This window comes from Nerophis ophidion, linkage group LG09 (genome assembly GCF_033978795.1).
Source record: "Nerophis ophidion isolate RoL-2023_Sa linkage group LG09, RoL_Noph_v1.0, whole genome shotgun sequence".
NCBI classification, from domain to species: Eukaryota; Metazoa; Chordata; class Actinopteri; order Syngnathiformes; family Syngnathidae; genus Nerophis; species Nerophis ophidion.
In genome coordinates, this window is record NC_084619.1 from 58,219,863 (window position 1) to 58,242,362 (window position 22,500).

Here is a 22,500-nt window from a genome sequence, read left to right on the forward strand (position 1 = left end):
TGAAAGAGCAGAGGCAATTACTATGCTAATGCACAGTCACACACGTACGGTACATGGCACCGCAAGAGTCCAGAGAGGCCAAAGTAAAAAAAAAAAACACACAAAAAAAAAACTGTGTAAACAACGCACTACTTGGCGCTGTATATTAATGGCCTTCTATTTTTGGACAATGCACACACTTGTTTTATCCACCTGCTAACACTAGGAGGGTGGATTTCTTTCCTTAAATCAGGCCTTAATGGGGGTCCTATCATGCTCATATCAGGGGCTTAACAGGATTTGGATGCAGTGGGGCACTATAGTAAGATTACTTTTAATAAATTACACCAATATTAAATTGGCAAACACAGTCAATTGGTAATTGGTTGTAATAAGATGACCATTGCTGAATGTGGTGTCAAAAAAATTAGGCACCTTATATAAGTCTTAGAATGAAGGCAACACATGGTTGTAGCCTAATATAAAAATGACTGTGTCGCAGGCTGATGCAAATCTTAATGGACCAAAATGTTGAAATGTAATAATTATTGTTTACATTTTTACAACTTTGGAAAACATTAGTAAAATGGAGGCTTCTCATAGGGGGAATAACTCCTGGAAATGACTGGCTTGGAATGGCCAACGGTATAAATGTGTGTGTCCAAGTTAAAAGAAAAATACGACAGGCTGGGTAACGTTTGCTGTGGTCTGGAACAACATGGCACACAAACAACTATCAGAAATGCAGCCAATATTCATACTTACCAACACTCCCGATTTTTCCGGTAGACTCTCGAATTTCTCCCGATTTACAACTGGACAACATTATTGGGGGCGTCCCTTAAAGGCATTGCCTGTAGCGTCCTCTACAACTTGTCAAGTCTGCTTTTCCTCCATGGAAACAGCGTGCCGGCCCAATCACATAATATCTACGGCTTTACACACACACAAGCGAATGCAAGGCATACTTGGTCAACAGCCATACAGGTCACACTGAGGGTCACCGTAAAAACAACTTTAACACTGTTACAAATATGCGCCACACTGTGAACCCACACCAAACAAGAATGACAAACACATTTTGAGAGAACATACACACCGTAACAAAACAAAAACACAACAGAACAAATACCCAGAACCCCTCTCAGCACTAACTTTTCTGGGATGTTACAATATACACCCCCGCTACCACCAACCCGCCACCTCCCCCACGCTCCCAACCCCCCGAATTGGGAGGTCTCAAAGTTGGCAAGTATGCCAATATTACATCCAGATAATGTGTCATAAGACTAATTTAATTAAAAATACACAGAGGACATAGGTAAAGAAAATTAGATGAGCTCAATTAAACCTACAAATGAGGCATAATGATGCAATATGTACATACAGCTGGTTTAAATAGCATGCTACTGTCAATGAGCTTGCAGTCATGCAGTGACCAAATATGCCAGATTAGAAAATCCACAGTCAATACCATCAACAGAAGCTCACTTTTGTGCATTCACGCACAGCATAAAAAGTTTGGTGGACATAATGAGACAAAAGAAGGAGTGGCATAAAACACATTGTTCCGTGGCAGCGACGGAGAAAGTTGTACATGTAAACAAACTACGGTGAGTTCAAGGAGTGCTGAAATTAGTCACAAAAAAATCAGCATGCGTCAAATACTCTCATCTGTGAAGCATGTATAACATAAACAGCGGGGTTTCTAACAATTAGGAAGCTTTGTGTCTTGATTGTCCTCCCACAGAAACAATCCATCCATCAATTTTCTACCGCTTGTCCCGTTCAGGGTCGCTGGAGCCTGTCTCATCTGCATTCGGGCGGAAAGCGGTGTACACCATGGACAAGTCGCCACCTCATCGCAGGGTACAGAAACCATATCAAAACAAAAAAATATATATTTTTCCCTCATATTTTTCAATTTTCACAGATTTTTGTTATGGAAAATGTCGGGTTTGCCGCGGACACTTGAGCCCCGTTACAAGATTCCTTCACGAACCTATTTCACCGAAACGCTGTTTTTCTCTTACATGGTGCTAAGTATGCACAGCAGAAAACAGCGCAGGTATCGCTGCACCAGATACATTTAATTTTATTTAAAAAACTCTACTTTTCCGTTAAAACAGAAATGTTGATCATTTTAATGAATGGACGGATAGATAGATAGATAGATAGATAGATAGATAGATAGATAGATAGATAGATAGATAGATAGATAGATAGATAGATAGATAGATAGATAGATAGATAGATAGATAGATAGTACTTTATTGATTCCTTCAGGAAAAAAAATAAAAATAAATAATAATAATAAATAAACTACAAGCAAAAAAAAGGCATGGAAATTTCTCTGTTTTTGTATGGAAAAAATATTAAAGTGAATTTTATTTATATAGCGCTTTTCTCTACTGACTCAAAGCGCTTTACATAGTGAAACAAAATATTTAAGTTACATTTAAACCAGTGTGGGTGGCACTGGGAGCAGGTGGGTAAATTGTCTTGCCCATGGACACAATGGCAGTGACTAGGATGGCGGAAGCGGGGATCAAACCTGAAACCCTCAAGTTGCTGGCACGGCCGCTCAACCAACAGAGCTACTATACCGCCCCGATCGAACCGTGACTTTTGTGCATCGTTGCACCTGTAATATACATACATATACATATATACTACATATGTAATGTGGGGGACCCCTGCCTTAAGTGTGAAAAACTGAAATATATATTATTCCGATTATTGTGTTATTTAAGTTTAACAGAACCACAATGAATGAATGAATGAATGAATGGTTTATTTTGAGCCATACAAACAAAACAAGAGAATGACATAAAATACAAAAGAAATATATAAATACATTATTTTTACACCTACATTGAAAACATTACATGTGACTAATCATTTGTAGATGTCAAGATTGGCTCAAAAGGGAGTGGGAAGAAGTAAACTTATTAGGTCCCACCCCTATACATATACAATATATATATACAATATATAATACAATAATATATATAATATAATTAAATTCAGTTGTTGCTGCATAGATGCTATATATTATCTATATATAATACATTTAAATTCACACACACTTATATAAACACACACATATATACACACACATATATACAATTTATATATATATACATATATACCACCCATACGGCAGATGACTTTATGAAGTTCTTTAATAAGAAAATTTAACTTATTAGAAAGGAGATTAAAGACAATGCGTCCCAGCTACAACTGGGTTATAGTAACACAGATACGACTGTATATACGGCGGATACTGCAAATATCCAAAATAGTTTCTCTCGTTTTGATGAAATAACACTAGAAGAATTGTTACAACGTGTAAATGGAATAAAACAAACAACATGTTTACTTGACCCACTTCCTGGGAAACTTATCAAGGAGCTTTTTGTATTATTAGGTCCATCAGTGCTAAATATTATAAACTTATCACTTTCCTCGGGCACTGTTCCCCTAGCATTCAAAAAAGCGGTTATTCATCCTCTCCTTAAAAGACCTAACCTCGATCCTGACCTCATGGTAAACTACCGACCGGTGTCTCACCTTCCCTTTATTTCGAAAATCCTCGAAAAAATTGTTGCAGAGCAGCTAAATGAACACTTAGCGTTTAACAATCTATGTGAAACCTTTCAATCCGGTTTCAGGGCAAATCACTCGACTGAGACAGCCCTCGCAAAATTGACTAATGATCTATTGCTAACGATGGACTCTGATGCGTCATCTATGTTGCTGCTCCTCGATCTTAGCGCTGCTTTCGATACCATCCATCCATCCATTTTCTACCGCTTATTCCCTTTCGGGGTCGCGGGGGGCGCTGGCGCCTATCTCAGGTACAATCGGGCGGGAGGCGGGGTACACCTTGGACAAGTCGCCACCTCATCGCAGGGCCAACACAGATAGACAGAAGACATTCACACTCACATTCACACACTAGGGCCAATTTAGTGTTGCCAATCAAACTATCCCCAGGTGCATGTCTTTGGAGGTGGGAGGAAGCCGGAGTACCCGGAGGGAACCCACGCATTCACGGGGAGAACATGCAAACTCCACACAGAAAGATCCCGAGCCTGGATTTGAACCCAGGACTGCAGGACCTTCGTATTGTGAGGCAGACGCACTAACCCCTCTGCCACCGTGAAGCCCACTTTCGATACCGTCGATCATAATATTTTATTAGAGCGTATCAAAACACGAATTGGTATGTCAGACTCAGCCCTGTCTTGGTTTTTTAACTCTTATCTTACTGATAGGATGCAGTGCGTCTCCCATAACAGTGTGACCTCGGACTATGTTAAGGTAACGTGTGGAGTTCCCCAGGGTTCGGTCCTTGGCCCTGTACTCTTCAGCATCTACATGCTGCCGTTAGGTGACGTCATACGCAAATACGGTATTAGCTTTCACTGCTATGCTGATGACACCCAACTCTACATGCTCCTAAAGCTGACAAACACGCCGGACTGTAGTCAGTTGGAAGCGTGTCTTAATGAAATTAAACAATGGATGTCCGCTAAGTTTTTGCAACTTAACGCCAAAAAAACGGAAATGCTGATTATCGGTCCTGCTAGACACCGACCTCTATTTAATAAAACAACTTTAACATTTGACAACCAAATAATAAAACAAGGTGACTCGGTAAAAAATCTGGGTATTATCTTCGACCCAACCCTCTCCTTTGAGTCACACATTAAAAGCGTTACTAAAACGGACTTCTTTCATCTCCGTAATATCGCTAAAATTCGCTCCATTTTGTCCACTAAAGACGCTGAGATCATTATCCATGCGTTTGTTACGTCTCGTCTCGATTACGGTAACGTATTATTTTCGGGTCTCCCCATGTCTAGCATTAAAAGATTACAGTTGGTACAAAATGCGGCTGCTAGACTTTTGACAAGAACAAGAAAGTTTGATCACATTACGCCTGTACTGGCTCACCTGCACTGACTTCCTGTGCACTTAAGATGTGACTTTAAGGTTTTACTAATTACGTATAAAATACTGCACGGTCTAGCTCCAGCCTATCTTGCCGATTGTATTGTAGCATATGTCCCGGCAAGAAATCTGCGTTCAAAAGACTCCGGCTTATTAGGGATTCCTAGAGCCCAAAAAAAGTCTGCGGGCTGTAGAGCGTTTTCCGTTCGGGCTCCAGTACTCTGGAATGCCCTCCCGGTAACAGTTCGAGATGCTACCTCAGTAGAAGCATTTAAGTCTCACCTTAAAACTCATCTGTATACTCTAGCCTTTAAATAGACCTCCTTTTTAGACCAGTTGATCTGCCGCTTCTTTTCTTTCTCCTATGTCCCCCCCTCCCTTGTGGAGGGGGTCCGGTCCGATGACCATGGATGAAGTGCTGGCTGTCCAGAGCCGAGACCCAGGATGGCCCGCTCGTCGGGACCCAGGATGGACCGCTCGCCTGTATCGATTGGGGACATCTCTACACTGCTGATCCGCCTCCGCTTGAGATGGTCTCCTGTGGACGGGACTCTCGCTGCTGTCTTGGATCCACTTTGGACTGAACTCTCGCGGCTGTGTTGGAGCCACTATGGATTGAACTTTCACAGCATCATGTTAGACCCGCTCGACATCCATTGCTTTCGGTCCCCTAGAAGGGGGGGGGGGGGGGTTGCCCACATCTGAGGTCCTCTCCAAGGTTTCTCATACTCAGCATTGTCACTGGCGTCCCACTGGATGTGAATTCTCCCTGCCCACTGGGTGTGAGTTTTCCTTGCCCTTTTGTGGGTTCTTCCGAGGATGTTGTAGTCGTAATGATTTGTGCAGTCCTTTGAGACATTTGTGATTTGGGGCTATATAAATAAACATTGATTGATTGATTGATATATATATATACATATACATACATACAATATATACATATACACACATAATCACATACATACACACATGCATATACCCAAAATACACACATATCCATCACACACACAAACACACACACACACACACACACACACACACACACACACACACACACACACACACACACACACACACACACACACACACACACACACACACACACACACACACACACACCTACCTATATAAATATTATATATATAATATACACTTTTGTCTAAACATTATTAACAGTTTATGGTGCCTATGGGAACAAGCTTTCATTTTGACTGTGATATTAGGGGTTAATAGTGGATCTGTGGCTGTGGAGCTACTGCTCCTGATCAACAGGACCTGAGGACCACTCTTGCTATGTGTCCTATGCTGTGCATTAAAAGAGACGAGGGGAGCCCCCTGCCTGAGGAGTTATCCACGAACATAAGATCCCCCACTCGCCTGCCCTGTACTCCAGATAGTCTACTTATTATGTGTCCTATGCTGTGCATTAAAAGAGACGAGGGGAGCCCCCTGCCAGAGGAGTTATCCACAAACATAAGATCCCCCACTCGCCTGCCCTGTACTCCAGATAGTGTACCCAAATCCTTTTTCTTAGTTTCCATCGGCACCAATTCTTTAGTCAGAATTCATCTTTGTTTTTACATTTGCAGAATATTAGTATTACTCAAATTGCATATAGGATTGTTTGTACACACACACACACACACACACACACACACACACACACACACACACACACACACACACACACACACACACACACACACACACACACACACACACACACACACACGCACACACACACACAATTCAATGTATTCCTCTTATTGATACTAATTCATATAGTTTAACTAGTTGGGTGATGTCATCGAAGTAATAATAATAATAATAATAATGATAATATCAACAATGACTAAGCAATAATAATAACGATAATGATAACAATAATGAGAACAATATGGACAATAGCAATAGCAATGACAAAACATGATGACAATAATACATATAAAATAATGAAGATGATGATGACGATGATGATAACAATAATAATAATAATAATAACAATAATCATTAACGATTCATTCAAGCCGCCTGACCTAGACACCAAAAAAGGATAGGGAGGCAGAAAAAAAATTGGAGCAAATTGGAAAAGTTGGCTTCTCTCAGCCTCGTAAAGAAACTGCTCGGCGGGTTTTTTTCCACTGTGGAAAACTTCCACGGTCGTCTGCGTGACAATGCTGGTCCACACCAACACAGCGTGACTCAGCTGTAACCAACATGCATATCAGCGGTCCAAATAGGGTTACAATAAAATATGTGCGTGCATGTATGTTTCAGTTCTGTGCACAAGACCAGGGTGTAGTGTGGTATTTTCCTCCCTGCTCTGCAGCTGAGCATGTGGACTTTAGTCCAAACAAACCTCTGGTGTACGACGTCGAAGCCAAGGAGTTTAAAAGCAGTGCCTCGCTTGTCATTTGCTCAAAGCAGACATAAAAAGTCTAATTCCAGCACATATGGCTCACAAAGTGGCCCTCGCTGGGTTGAAAGCGCAGAGCACTTTTTGGACTGTGTGGTTCTTACAAGATGATGTAATGGCAAAAAAAAAAAAAAAAAAGGTGCCTTCTTAAAAAGGCGCACCTACATGTGTGCTGGAGACACAGTGGGACACTTGTATTGACAAAGTCAGCGGTTGGCAAGGAGAATTACTCAACCCTTCACTGTACTTATGTACCGTTTAGTGCCGGGGTGTCCGAAGAGCTCCCATTTTTGTCTCAGAGGCTCATTTTTTTTGGCTTGCTGAATTTTCTAAATATAAAATAACCAATTGGCAATGAAATACAGTTTATTATTGGTTATTGCACCAATTTACAGTATTTTTCGGAATATAAGGCTCATTAAAGAGGTCATATTATGATTTTTTTTTCTACATTTAAAATACATCAGTGTTTTTCAACCACCAGATACAGTCTGGTGTGCCGTGGGAGATTATCTAATTTCATCTATTTGGGTTAAAAATATTTTTTGCAAACCATTAATTCTAGTCTAAAAATTATCAATCAATCGATGATTATTTATATAGCCCTAAATCACTAGTGTCTCAAAGGGCTGCACAAACCACAACGACATCCTCGGTAGAGCCCACATAAGGGCAAGGAAAAACTCATCCCTGTGGGACGTCGGTGACAATGATGACTATGAGAAACCTTGGAGAGGACCGCATATGTTGGCAACCTTGGAGAGGACCGCATATGTGGGCAACCTTGGAGAGGACCGCATATGTGGGTAACCCCCCCCGGATGTCGAGCGGGTCTAACATGATACTGTGAAAGGTCAATCCATAGTGGATCCAACACAACCATGAGAGTCCGGTCCAAAGTGGATCCAACACAGCAGAGAGTCCCGTCCACAATGGAGCCAGCAGGAAACCACCCCAAGCCAAGGCGGATCAGCAGCGCAGAGATGTCCGAGCCTTACACATGCGAGCGGTCCATCCTGGGTCCCGTCTCTGGACAAGCGGTCAATCCTGGGTCCCGACTCTGGACAAGCGGTCCATCCTGGGTCCCGACTCTGGACGAGCGGTCCATCCTGGGTCCCGACTCAGGATAGCCAGTACTTCATCCATGGCCACCGGACCGGACCCCCTCCACAAGGGAGAGTGGGACAGAGGAAAAAAATAAAATAAACGGCAGATCAACTGGTCTAAAAAGGGAGTCTATTTAAAGGCTAGAGTATACAAAACACATACAAAATTATGTGTTGTTGAGTCTCGGTGTTGTCTAGAGCTCGGCAGAGTAACCGTGTAATACACCTCCATATCAATAGGTGGCAGCCAGTAGCTTATTGCTTTGTCAATGTCAAAAACAGTGGAAGGCAGGGTGCAGGTAAAAAAGGTGTCTAGTGCTTAAACCAAAAATAAACAAAAAAGTGAGTGCCCCAAAGAAAAGGCATTGAAGCTTAGGGAAGGCTATGCAGAACAAAACTAAAACTGAATTGGCTACAATTGAAAAACAGAATGCTGGACGACAGCATAGACTTACTGTGGAGCAAAGAGAATGTACATTCGAACATGACATGACAATCAACAATATCCCCACAAAGAAGGATACAAACAACTGAAATATTATTGATTACTAAAACAAAGTAGATGTGGGAAATATTGCTCAAAAGGAAGACATGAAACTACTACAGAAACATACCAAAAAAAAAAGAGGAAAACCCACCAAAATAGGAACGCAAGACAAGAACTAAAACACTACACACAGGAAAACGGCAAAAAAGTCCAAATAAGTCAGGGCGTGATGTGACAGGTGGTGACAGTACACCTACTTTAAGACAAGTGCTATACTGATGCATGGTTTAAAGTCATATCCAACAATTGCGACGACAACTCTTTACTGTCGACTGAGTTTAGTTTTTTAATTATTTCTGCAGGTGGTGTGCCCCCGCATTTTTTCAACACAAAAAATGTACCTTGGCTCAAAAAAGGTTGAGAAACACTGGTCTACATAACATGTAACAATGGTTCTTTGGTCAAAATGTTGCACAAATTATGTTTTACAGACCATCTTCAAGACCCTTTCTGACCGTCTCTTCAGGATGCGCCGTTTTGTGAGCTGTCTTGTATATGTGCCTCCACTTCAACTGCGTCTTCTCCCCGCCATCTTTGTTGTCATTTTTAGTGCTTCCATAGCGAGTCTACTGACAGATATAAGTTAAAACTGTAGGCTACTTAATATTAGAAATGGCAACAGCGGAGGATGAATGCCCCACAATAAGAGGATAGAGAAAAAGAAGGAGCTTATTGACGACGGCGCGGACTACAATGGCAGGTGCGCACACATTTTTGGGACATACGCAGATCCCAAATATACATCACCAAGTACAAATACGTAACAAAAGTTGGTTTTGCATATTATTGCAAAACAAAACACCAGATAATATCTTCGAATAGGTGACATTTTGGGGTCCTTATACACACATCATAATAATACCCGTATGTTGAAGCACAGTACGTCTGACTATGGCAGTCGTAATATTCCGACAATCCGTAATGCAGTGCGACTTTGCAGCTTACCAAAGTCGTATTAAAACATTTTGACAGACTTTTGATCGCCGTGTGTAATGTTCTATATTCAAAGTTTTGGGCTTGCTTGCTAACCTGTACTTACTAACATCATTTTCTGATTAACAGGCATCAACCTGCAGTCCACACATCCAGTATCTCTTATGTGTGACTGGTCACACTCATCATTACACCATGTATCACATAAAATTGATTCGAGGTTGCTAAGGACAATCAGAATGAACCCTTACATTAGGTGCACTAGGTTATAAGGCGCTCAGTCGATTTTTGAGATAAAGAAAGTATTTTAAGTGCGCCTAATAGTTGTTCGAATCAATTGTCAAACATCCTGTCTTATGCTGGTTGACCTCCAATCTGTTTGTAATTTTTAACTAAAACTGCAAAACACTCGAGCTTTGAGAAACAACGTTTGCATGGTTAAACTGGTGTATATTATTTTTTAAATGTAGTGTAGTTTTTGCCCAACTTGAAGTAAGAAAAACGCAAAACAAAAGGTGGATATGACAAAGTATACTGGTAAATTTGTCCTGATGAGGGATGTAACGATATGAAAATGTATCTTGGTTACCGTGAACAAAATTATTACATATATTGTTGAAATATGCTCAAAAAATACTTATAGAAACGCCAAATTTTTTGGAACAAGTTTTTTTTTTTTAATTCCTAAAAAAAATATACACATTGTTATAAAAGCCACTACAATAAATCACAGACTATTTGTCGCTACTATTTTTCCTATGCTTTAAACTCTGCGGCTTATAAAACGGTTGGGCTATTTTATGGATTTTTCTTTGCTGACTGCCAAATGCAAATGGTAAAAAAAACCCAAAAAAACCAAAGACTCTGAAAAAGAGTGTTATTGCCATTTTTGGACGAGTTCACTCACTACAGGTGTTGCATCGCCCTTCTGTTTTTAATTAGCTTTTAAACGGAAGTACAATTTGCGGTTCTGTCCTTTAGCCGTCCATAGTGTTTCTACTCGAAAGGATTCTTCATTCATCACTCCAAGTTTGTAAGTTTTACAATATAACTAAAACAATTTTAACTTACTATACCGTCACTTGTGTAATGTCTGTAGGAGTGTTTTCCTGCATATTAGTATGTGCTTTGTAATGTAATGACGTTCAAGTGTTTATACATAAGCCACACCCACAAAGTTTTAGAAAAAAAAAAATGTTTTCCATATTTTAGCCGCACCGGACTACAAGCCGCAGCTATATATGTTCTAAAATAAGTTATTTAAAGATGTTGTAAAGGTTTGTTGACATACCTTAATTGTTTCCAAAACTGTGCATGTAACACGGCAGTAAAACGGCTGATCATACAAAACAGAAGTCATCGTCATGGACCCACTAGCTGGGGAGGCTAGCTAAACTGACTCAATAACTCCACAGTGATGTTTTGGTAAAATTTACTGAGGAATTTGTGCAACTGAAACAATACAAAAAGAATGCCATTGTAAGTTAATAATATTAACACACAAACTTGTGTTGGCCTATTATAATGCTAATAACGCTAACTTGATTACGTTACAAAAGAACATACAAATATGCATTAAAAAAACACTCCTACATACACCACACATGGGACGGTTCAGTAGTAAGAATTGTTTTAGTTGCATTGTAAAACTTAAAAACGTTGCTTGGAGTGATGAATGAAGAATTCATACGAGTAGAAGGCTATGGACGGCTGGGAGACGTCTACTTTTGGTTCAAAGCTTTAAACAATTCACATTCACCCTGCAGTTAGCAAACTCGTCCAAAAGGTGGCGCCATAGCACAAATAATAACACACCATTTCCGTGTCTTTGCATGCGTTTAATGAAAACTATTTCCTTAATGGCCGTCAGCGAAGAAAAATCAGATGCCTTCTGACCTGTAGTCTCGAGAGGGAAGCTGATGTCTTGCATGATGTCACATTTTGTTCATGTTCCCACTTTTACAGACTTTACCAGGTGGCGCTTTGCTCTACTTTGTCCTGTAATGGTTTGTGTTTAGAGAAGTCCGCAGCCGATAAATGCTTTAAAATGTAATATCGGAAATTGTCGGTATCGGTTTCAGAAAGTGAAATTAATGACTTTTTAAAACGCCGCTGTACCAAGCGGTACATATCCCAGTCAGCAGCCCCTCCCCTCTACCCTTTCCCACACACAACACAGGAGTTGACGACTGCAGCATGAGAGGTTTACTGGCGACGCTTGATGACCTCATCAAACCGCCGTGAGCGCAGCATAACAACAACAACCAGAGTGTGTTGTTGCCGGTGCTGTAGCCGTGGCTATAACAAGTTAGCTTGTTATAGCCACTGACTAACAACATGGTTTGGGATTATTTTAAAGTGTGTCTGACAGATAAAAAACTGGCAATTTGCAATGACTGCAAAAAGGGGGTTTTGCGAGGAGGAACCAAGACGTCTTCCTTTAATACGAGCAATTTGATCTCCTACCTCTTCAAGAATCATAAGGAGATACACGATGAATACAAGCGGATGATGGATGAAAAGCAAACACTGAAAAAAAAAGTAGTACCACACAGTTGTTGCTTAAAGACTCCACCGAGAAAAAACAAAAATACAACAAAAACCACCCCGGGACGAAAGCCCATATTGTGGTCATGGACAACACACGCAGTATGGCAAAAGCTACGGTGGAGTTTGGTATGACTAGTCTGCCATTCATGGCGCACACTTTGCAGCTTGCAGTGAACGGAGGTGCCCTGTCCCAACGCAGCATTTCAGAAGCGCTGGCGGACTGTTAGGCAACTTCAAGCACTCACCACTAGCTTGCAGGACATTTGTGTTACTCATACAAACACGTTAAAGCAGGGCAGATTGAGCCCAATGTATAATTTCCTGTTATGCAGTATACCAGGCAGCCTTGCACTAAAGGAGGACTATGTTATTGTTTACTTTATTACTCCAGTATACTCTGGACATAAGCTGTGTGCCTTCATTATTTTTGTAGCTGTTGTTTTCAGGCATGTTTAAAAAAAATAAAAAAATAATGCATTTTTTGAAAGTCAAAGTATAGTATTTCCCATAGTTGTAGTGGGTATCAGGATTATCTCAGGGAGAGCATGTCCCAAATTACAAGCTTCTGTTTTGAGGCATGTTAAAAAAAAAATAATGCACTTTGTGACTTCAATAATTAATATGGCAATGCCATGTTGGCATTTTTTTCCAAAACTTGAGTTGATTTATTTTGGAAAACCGTGTTACATTGTTTGATGCATCCAGCGGGGCATCACGACAAAATAAGCCATAATAATGTGTTCATTCCACGACTGTATATATCGATATCGGTTAATATCGGAATCGGTAATTAGGAGTTGAACAATATTGGAATATTGGATATCGGCAAAAAAGCCATTATGGGACATCTCTAGTTGTGTTACATCCCAAAATACAAAAAGTGACCCTAACTTGCGTCTCTGACTCCACCCCTTTCCCCGCTATGGTTGGCAAAAAGTGACTCTTGGTGTGAACGTCCGTGTCTGCTTACCCCAGCACAATGAGCTCTCCATACTTGACTGGCACTTTGGTGGAGGTGGTGCAAATATTCTCCTGCTCAGGCGAGTACATCGGGCACGGCTGATGGAGGTCTGGAAGACGGGTGGGATTCAGCAGGGTGTGCGCCACAGGAATGGGGGCGGGGGACAGGACGGGGGGAGTCCGGGTGGGAGGACGAAGCTGAACAAGTGGAACACGGGGTTGGGAAAGGAGGAGGAGGAAGGGGAAGGGTCAGCTGAGCCTCAGCTCCACCCTCTCATGCTTCACGCGTCAGTCGCTCACGACGCCACCTTTCCCGCCCTGCAAGGACACAGGAAGAATAAACACAAAGATTAGCCAATGGTGTGCGTGGCAACGAAGCAGCTTTCAAACACAGATCCAAATGTTCGGTCCAAGTGGAGCATTTTCTCTCTTCAAGGTGTATTTGCGTTTGACTCGCCTTCCGTAGGGCGTCTCCCCGGGAAACAAAGTCTGCACTTGTGTGCATCAGAGAATGAAATGACTTCACACACTTGATAATACAATTTCTATTGAAATGGTGCCCCCAATTCTGCAGCCAAACTGAAATGCAGAAGGAATGATTCCAAGAATACATTTGAACTAGGGCTGGGCAATATGGCCTTTCATTAATATCTCGATATTTTTAGGCCATGTCACGATACACTAGGGGTGTAACGGTAAGTGTATTTGTATTGAACCGTTTCGGTACGGGGGTTTCGGTTCGGTACGAGGGTGTATCGAATGAGTTTGTAAACTAAAGTCTTAACAAGCTGCTCTGCAGCTGCCTCTGAGCAGTGAGCACCCAGCATTGTCCCGCCCACACAACCATCTGATTGGTTACATACAAAGCCAATCAGCAGTGCGTATTCAGAGCGATGTAACAGTCGAGACGAGCAGATGTGTGTTTAGCAGGTGAGCAGCTGACATCGTACACTCCCCAAATTATAAAAAACACTTCCCAGTCACAACTATTACAAACATCACTATGAGCCCGTTGACCTTCTAGAAACTTAAACTGCAGCTCAGCTCGCTCATAGTTGAGGTGAAGGCTAATTAGCTTTTAGCGTTACGTTAGCTCATTTTGCTGTGTGTGTGTGTGTGTGTGTGTGTTTGCGTGTGTATGTGTGTATAATAAAAGTCAACTACAGGCTTCCCAAATGCCATAATAAATTAAGCATGATGAGTTGACTTGAAACTGTTTAATGTTGCACTTTTTATATGTAGAAGAAAGGTTTTGTCATTTTATTTAATCAAAGCAACAACTTGAGGCAGTTTAATGTTGATTAACGTGGGCAGAATTATTATAGTGTTCCCAATGTTAAAAGGATAAAGCCATTGTTTACAAATTTGGTAAATAAATAACCCAAAAATTTATATTATGTTGTTTTCTTACTGTACCGAAAATGAACCGAACCGTGACCTCTAAACCGAGGTACGTACCGAACCGAAATTTTTGTGTACCGTTACACCCCAACGATACACGATATATATCTCGATATTTTGCCTTACCCTTGAATGAACACTTGATGCATATAATCACAGCAGTATGATCATTCTACAGTATGTGTCTACATTAAAACATTCTTCTTCATACAGCATTAATATGTGCTCATTTTAAACTTTCATGCAGAGAATTGAATATATTATCAATATTTTCCAAAATTTCCAGTTTTCCCGAAATTCCCATTCAAAAGGACTAGGCGAATTCATAGTTTCACAATGCCCTAAATTCTCAAAATTGTGCGCTATTTTTAAACCAGATTCTGACCTTCCAACCGTCTACCCACAGTACTCTTCCGATATATCGAACGCAAAACATGCTTTCACTTTCCCAAAATTCCAGGAATTTCACAGAATTTACTCCCCAATAACATTGAATGGGCATTATACAATCTACTGCATATCTCACATCTCTCATCCAATTTGAACTGTTTCACTATCCACACACTCTGCTCACCCTGGACATTCAAGCCAGCTTCTTTCCCGATTCCCTGACTACCCAGAATTACCAGGGATTTTCCCACACTGAAAATGAATGGGCAATATACAAAACTGTCCATATCCCACATTTCTCATCCGATTCGAACCGTTCCAAACATTCGCACACTCAACTCGCCCTATAAATTCAAGCATTTCATAGGGCAATCACAAGCAATTTAATAGGGCAATCACACGCAATTCTTACCGGAATTGCAAATTGTATTTTTTGATACATTTGCAATTTTTTAAAGAAAAATCTTGTCACATTGTCAACATGAGATATTTCATCCATCCATCCATCTTCTTCCGCTTATCCGAAGTCGGGTCGCGGGGGCAGCAGCCTAAGCAGGGAAGCCCAGACTTCCCTCTCCCCAGCTACTTCGTCAAGCTCATCCCGGGATATCCAGAGGCGTTCCCAGGCCGGCCGGGAGAAATAATCTTCACAACGTGTCCGAGGTCTTCCGGTCGGATGTGCCCGAGACACCTCCCTAGGGAGGTGTTCGGGTGGCATCCTGACCAGATGCCCGAACCACCTCATCTGGCTCCTCTCAATGTGAAGGAGCAGCGGCCAACCGGCGGAAGAAACTAATTTCGGCCGCTTGTACCTGTGATCTTGTCCTTTCGGTCATAACCCAAAGCTCATGACCGTAGGTGAGGATGGGAACGTAGATTGACCAGTGAATTGAGAGCTTTGCCTTCTGGCTCAGCTCCTTCTTCACCACAACGGATCGATACAGCGTCCGCATTACTATAGACGCCGCACCGATCCGCCTGTCGATCTCATGATCCACTCTTCCTTCACTCGTGAACAAGACTCCTAGGTACTTTAACTCCTCCACTTGGGGCAAGATCTTCTCCCCAACTCGGAGATGGCACTCCACCCTTTTCCGGGCGAGAACCATGCACTCAGACTTGAAGATCTTGGCCAGATGAAGCCATCAGGACCACATTATCTGCAAAAAGCAGAGACCTAATCCTGCAGCCACCAAACCGGATCCCCTCAACACCCTGACTGTGCCTACACTGCAAAAAGTCAGTGTTCAAAAACAAGAAAAAAAAAAAAAAAAAAATGAGGGGTATTTTATTCGATTTAAGCAAAATTATCTGCCAATAGAACAAGAACATTTGGCTTGTCAAGACTTTCCGAAACAAGTCAAATTAGCTAACCTCAATGGACCCAAAAATACCTAAAAATAAGTCCCGGGGTGCCCAAAATGTCCACAACACATTCAGCCGAGTCCAACGGGGAGGAGGGGGTAAAAGTTTGAAAAGTCGGCAAAAGTCCCAAACATGTTCAAAATACCTACCCAGGTCCGAGTCCCACCAGTCCCGCCGCCGGCCGCGCAAGTCCCGGGATGCCCAGAATGTCCATAACACACCCAGCCTAGTCCCACGGGGAGAGGGGGGTAAAATTTGGAAAAGTCCCAAAAATGTTCAAAATACCTATCCAGGTTCGAGTCCCACAAGTCCCTCCGCCGGTCGGGATGTCCAAAGTGTCCAAAACGCATCCAGCAAAGTCCCACAGGAAGGCGGGGAAAAAAGGTGAGAAAAGTTGGTAAAATGTTCAAAAACCCATGTGGGACTCGAACCTGGGTAGGTATTTTGAACATTTTTGGGACTTTAGCCGACTTTTCCAACTTTTATTCCCCCTCCCCGTGGGCCTCGGCTGGGTGTGTTATGGACATTTTGGGCCGGCGGCGGGACTTGTGAGACTCGAACCTGGGTGGGTATTTAGAACATTTTTGGGACTTTGCCGACTTTTCTCCCCCACTTCCCGTGGGACTTTGCTGGGTGGGTTTTGGACATTTTTTGCATCCCGGGACCACTGCAGCCGGCGGCGGGACTTGTGGGACTGGAACCCGGGGAGGTATTTTGGACATAATTAGGACTTTTGACGCCTTCCTGTGCACCATTGCACCATTGGACATTTGGACAAAAATAGTTTCAAGCATGTTTTACTCAATATAGGTCATCAAATCTCAGCAACAAGCTGTAATATCTTACTGAGATCATTTAGAACCAAAACACTTAAAACAAGTAAAACACTCTTACATAAAATCTGCTTAGTGAGAAGAATAATCTTGTCGGACAAAAAATAAGCAAATATCACCCTTATTAGAGATATTTCATCTTACTTCATTTCACTTTTTGAAGTGTAGAAATTCGGTCCATAAAAGTTACCGTATTTCCTTGAATAGTATATATAGTATATAGTATGTGCCTGCCTAGAATTACTGCCGGGTCAAACTCGTTTCGCAAAATAATTAGCGCATGCTTAGTATTACCGCCGGCTCAGGATTAAGGCCGGGTCAAACTCGTTTCGCAAAATATTATTTTTTTTAGCGTACGTCTAGAATTTCCGCCGGGTCAAACTCGTTTTGCAAAATAATTAGCATATGCCTAGAATTTCCACCGGGTGAAACTCGTCACGTCACGTCATGACACTTCACCTGTCATCATTTTCAAAATGGAGGAGGCTGATTTCAATAATTTGAAATCGCATAAAGGGAATAAGATTAAGAGCTATTCAGTAGGATTCAAGGTCCAAGCTATTAAATATGCTAAAGAGAACAGTAAGCAGCTATGTTTTATTAATATACCGTAGCTGCGTGTGTCAAATATGAGTAATTAAATGACTCCCGCCTCCTGGTGGTAGAGGTGGCTAGTGATCCTTCTTGCGACTACTCGGCTGCAAAAGAAGTGACAACAAGCAGCAAGAGTGAGCAGCGATCGTTTATTTTTTCCTCTCACTTGCACTTTTAACATGGATTACATATCTAAAATAAAACAATTTTCTAAACTGGACTTTCAATCGAAGCAGGAGGAAGATCTCCATTGGTACAGAGAGACTTTTAAAACTGAAGAAAGATAAGGAAGACTTCTATAAACAAGTTATCGATCCTTTTGATTAGAAGGAGCTGCGCATGGACTTCATTTATAAGTAAAGGTAAGACCATAATAACGTTTCTTTTATAAAATGTGCTTTTCATGATGGTATCCTTACATCACACTCAAATTTATAAGCGCAGGCCTAAATTTACTGCATGTCTTTGGTAAGCGGCGGAGTGAGAAGAGGTTTTAAATTAATTAGCGCATGCCTAAATTTAACACATGCCTTTGGTAAGTGCCGGAGTGAGAAGAGGTTTTAAATTAATTACCGCCCCGACGCTAATTCAAAGAAATACGGTATCACACTTATTTGAGATATTTCATCTTACTTCGATTTCACTTTTTGCCGTATAGAAATTCTGTCCATAAAAGCTATGAACAGAATCGGGGGGTAACATGGGCTATTGTCTACAGAATTTTGAGGACAAAAACACATTTCATTTTGGAATAAGGCTTTCACATAAAAAGTGAGGCGGTGTGAATACTTAACATGCAATATTGACAAAGAATTCTAAAGAAATAGGTCTAAAAATCGGAAAACAAATTCCAATCCGCAGAAAATTTTAATGGAGTTCTTGCACTTTTCAAACAAACTGCGCATAAGAGTGTTCCACAGTCCTATCATGACTCAGGTTTGACCCCCATAAATCGGATTGACTTGAAATTTTGCACACAGCTCAGTGCATTCTGAAATGACTTGACGTTTAAAGCAATCTACAAGAAGTTTGCTGCACACCTTTAGGATACCGCCAAGCACACGTCTGAGGAATATAAACAAAATGTCCTGAAAAACACACACCAATCCATGGTTCATGGAAGCCATCGACAGCCTCGCAACTGAAGACTCTCCTTCCCGCCGTGTGTCAACGTCGTGGTAACAAGAGATCTATATTTGGTGTATCGCAACAGTACAGTTGTGAGCTATAAATAGATAAATCACACGTCGCAGGCGGCGAGGGAGGAGGTGAGGAATCAACCTCGGGTTCGACACGTTCACTCCAGCCCAGCGCTTGATGATACATTTCAATCTTCCACTTCCACAATACGCTCTCCCACTCGTAACCTCCTCCAGAGCTCCAAAAACAAACAAAACAAAAAAACCTCAGCGTGTCGGACGGCGGTACGTCATATTCCGCTCTGCATCACCAGATAGACGAGAACTCCGCGAGGAAATGGTTTTCCACACGGACTGTATGAGCACCGTTCCTCATGATGTGGCTTCTGGGAACATTTGGAGGTGTTTGATGGTGAGGACGAACAGGAAGCGGCCCGGGCAGATGTGACCGCTTTGCCCCGGCTGCTCCGTGAAAGTAACAATGCTGTGTCTGCACACATGATTCTCACTTCTGCAAAGGACACTGTCAGTGGAACTTGTTTATTTCGACACCAGGGGTTCTTAACCTTGTTGAACTCAGGGCCCGACTTTTCCACGACGGACTGATGACATACGAACAAGCCGACATTCGCCCTCAGCGACATTTGATTTAAGGCTCGGCGATATGGCCTTTATTTAATATATCAATATTTTTAGGCCATGTCGCGATACACAATATATATCTCAATATTTTGCCTTAGTCTTGAATGAACATTTGATGCATATAATCACAGCAGTATGATGATTCTATGTGTCTACATCAGAGGTCAGCAACCGGCGGCTCTAGAGCCGTATAGCGCCTCCCTAGTGGCTCCCTGGACCTCTTTCAGAGATGTGTGAAAAGGGAAAACGATGAAGAAGAAAAATTTTTTTTGTAGGAGAACAAAAATGACAAAAACCTTCCTAATTGTTAGAAATGGTCAGAGTTGGTTTGTGTCCAACCCCAAGATGCAGAAAAGGAGAAAACATGATTTAATTTAAAACACTAAGACAAAAAAAAACAAAGGGTACAAAAAAAAGCGCGCACGTGGGCGGATAACAAACAGCAAGGCCTAGCGTGGAAGCTAGCAGGTATCGAGCAAGAAACAAAAGTTGTACTTATAATATGAAAACAAACTTGGAAGCAGGGAACAAAAGACAATAAGCTACAAACCACTATCAAATATAGCTTACCGCAACGCTGCATTGACACGATATGATACAACACGACACAACAGGTAGCAACGACAGGAGCGACAATAATCCAGCCCTACTGAAGGAACAAAGCAGGTAAAATAGGAGCGGGCTGATTGACGACAGGTGTGGCCAGGTGCCAATCAGCCGCAGCTGAGGGGAAAAAACAGGGAACAGACAAAATAAGAGCGCTGACAGGAAATACTACACACAAAGGAAAAAAATAGAACATAAACAAACTGTCAGTGGCCAGCCTGACAGAAATCCCACTGGTTATATTATACATGCTTCACCGATGAGTATTTGGAAAGCACCATTTTGTCCTACTAATGTCAGCGATCCTTGAACTCATCGTAGTTTGTAACTTTTTCCGATGCTGCCACAGAAACGTTTTTTAAAGTTTTATGCCACTCCTTTTTTGTCTCATTTTGTCCACCAAATGTTTTGTGCTGTGCCTGAATGCACAAAAGTGAGCATTGTTGATATCATTGATTTGCTGGAGTGCTAATCCGGCATATTTGGTCAATCCATGACTACAAGTTATCTGACCCTGTTTTCCAATGTTGTAAAAATGTGTACAATAAAAAATAAAATACAACATTTCTGTCAATGGAGATTTGCGTCAGCCTTTGATAGTAGGCTTGTATAGCTAATATAGACACTTACATCATGTGTTGCCTTCATTATAAGACTTTTGATTTTTTGGGGCTGCTGACCGATTTTTTGTGTGTATTTTTGGTCCAATATGGCTCTTTCCCCATTTTGGGTTGCCGACCCCGGGTCTACATTAAAACATTCTTGTTCATACTGCATTGATATATATGCTCATTTTAAACCCATTTTAAGGGAAATCACAAGTAAGTCAATTGACCAAAACTATATTTATTAAACAGTTATTAAGCAGTGGCACAAACATTCATGTAATTTCAAAACAGAAAGTGCAAGATTGTCAGAGATATTTTAAAACAAGCTATGAATGCACTTTTGTGCATGATGTCACTGAGATGAAATATCAAAACAACACTAAATCAAAGTGCACTTTTTGTACCGAACGCCACTACAATATTTTAAAACAATTAAAGTGCACTTTTGTGCATGATGTCACAAAATATATTTCAATTAGTGTCAAATAAAAATGTGCTGCATAATAAGAAATCAAATTGCTATGTGGTAAGTTACTACGGACGTTATCTCCTTATGTTGTTGACTATTTTTTTCATACGGTGTTGATGTGGAAATGGTTGCCTCTGCATTTTGGTGGTGTGGCACCAAATGGAGATGTTGCTGTGCGGAGTAAGTACTCTTCATTCTCTAGCAGGTGACTTTTCAAATGATGCTACATATTAGCAGTAATGCTACTTTTCGTAGCAAGGCTTTTGCCCCACATTTGACAAATTACGGTTGTCTGTTCTACATATTCTTACTTGAAGCCAAACCACCACCAGACGATGGACCCCCTGCTGTTTTTCTTGGGAATGAATTCTTCCTTCATTTGTTACCAAATTCGCATCTTCTTTCTCTCGTATTACCCACTCGCACCACAGCTAACGTTACCCATGCTGCTACCTCTGCTCCGCGAGGGCGTATACGTATGTGACGTATGTAAGAAGGTGCGCTTGCTGTCTGTGATAAGCAGAGGCAAGAAAGAGTGAGAAGAGCCTGTAGTGTAATTCCTGCAGCTAAAAGTCCTGCCTGACAATGTATAATCGAACATCACGATATAGTCATTTTCTATATCGCACAGAGACAAAGCCGCGATATATCGACCAGCCCTAATTTGAATTCAACAATGCAAATATCATCGAGGCAAGGAGACAAAATTAACTTTTTCGCTAATGTTTCAATCAATCAATCACTCAATGTTTATTCATATAGCCCTAAATCACCATATTAGTATTTGTGAGGACATATATTTATTTATCTAGGCCAGGATTGACAAATATGCTCAATATAATAATGACCTGCCATTTCTCATGAAAGAAACTGCAGTTCTAAATAAATCCACTGGATGTCGCAATACCAACTCTGTGAGGCAAGCAGTGTCTCTTTTTTCAGGGTCCTCGTCTGTGCGTCAGTTACGCACACCAGGACACATTTGATCAGATTAAAAGCCGTA

The 22,500-nt window shown here is 41.4% G+C and overlaps 1 protein-coding gene across 3 annotated transcripts in view; it reads right to left on the reverse strand.

Annotated features, from left to right (window-relative positions):
* Positions 1 to 22,500, reverse strand: part of peli1b (pellino E3 ubiquitin protein ligase 1b) — an 89,567-nt gene that overhangs the window by 29,934 nt on the left and 37,133 nt on the right. For 2 of the 3 annotated variants that reach the window (XM_061911340.1, XM_061911341.1), the window contains one exon: positions 13,461 to 13,768. In XM_061911340.1, the coding sequence (XP_061767324.1) occupies positions 13,461 to 13,540 (80 nt within the window). In that variant the 5' untranslated portion in view covers positions 13,541 to 13,768. Of the gene's footprint in view, positions 1 to 13,460; positions 13,769 to 19,136; positions 19,568 to 22,500 lie in introns of those variants that run through there. The other variant, XM_061911342.1, reaches the window with a different exon arrangement.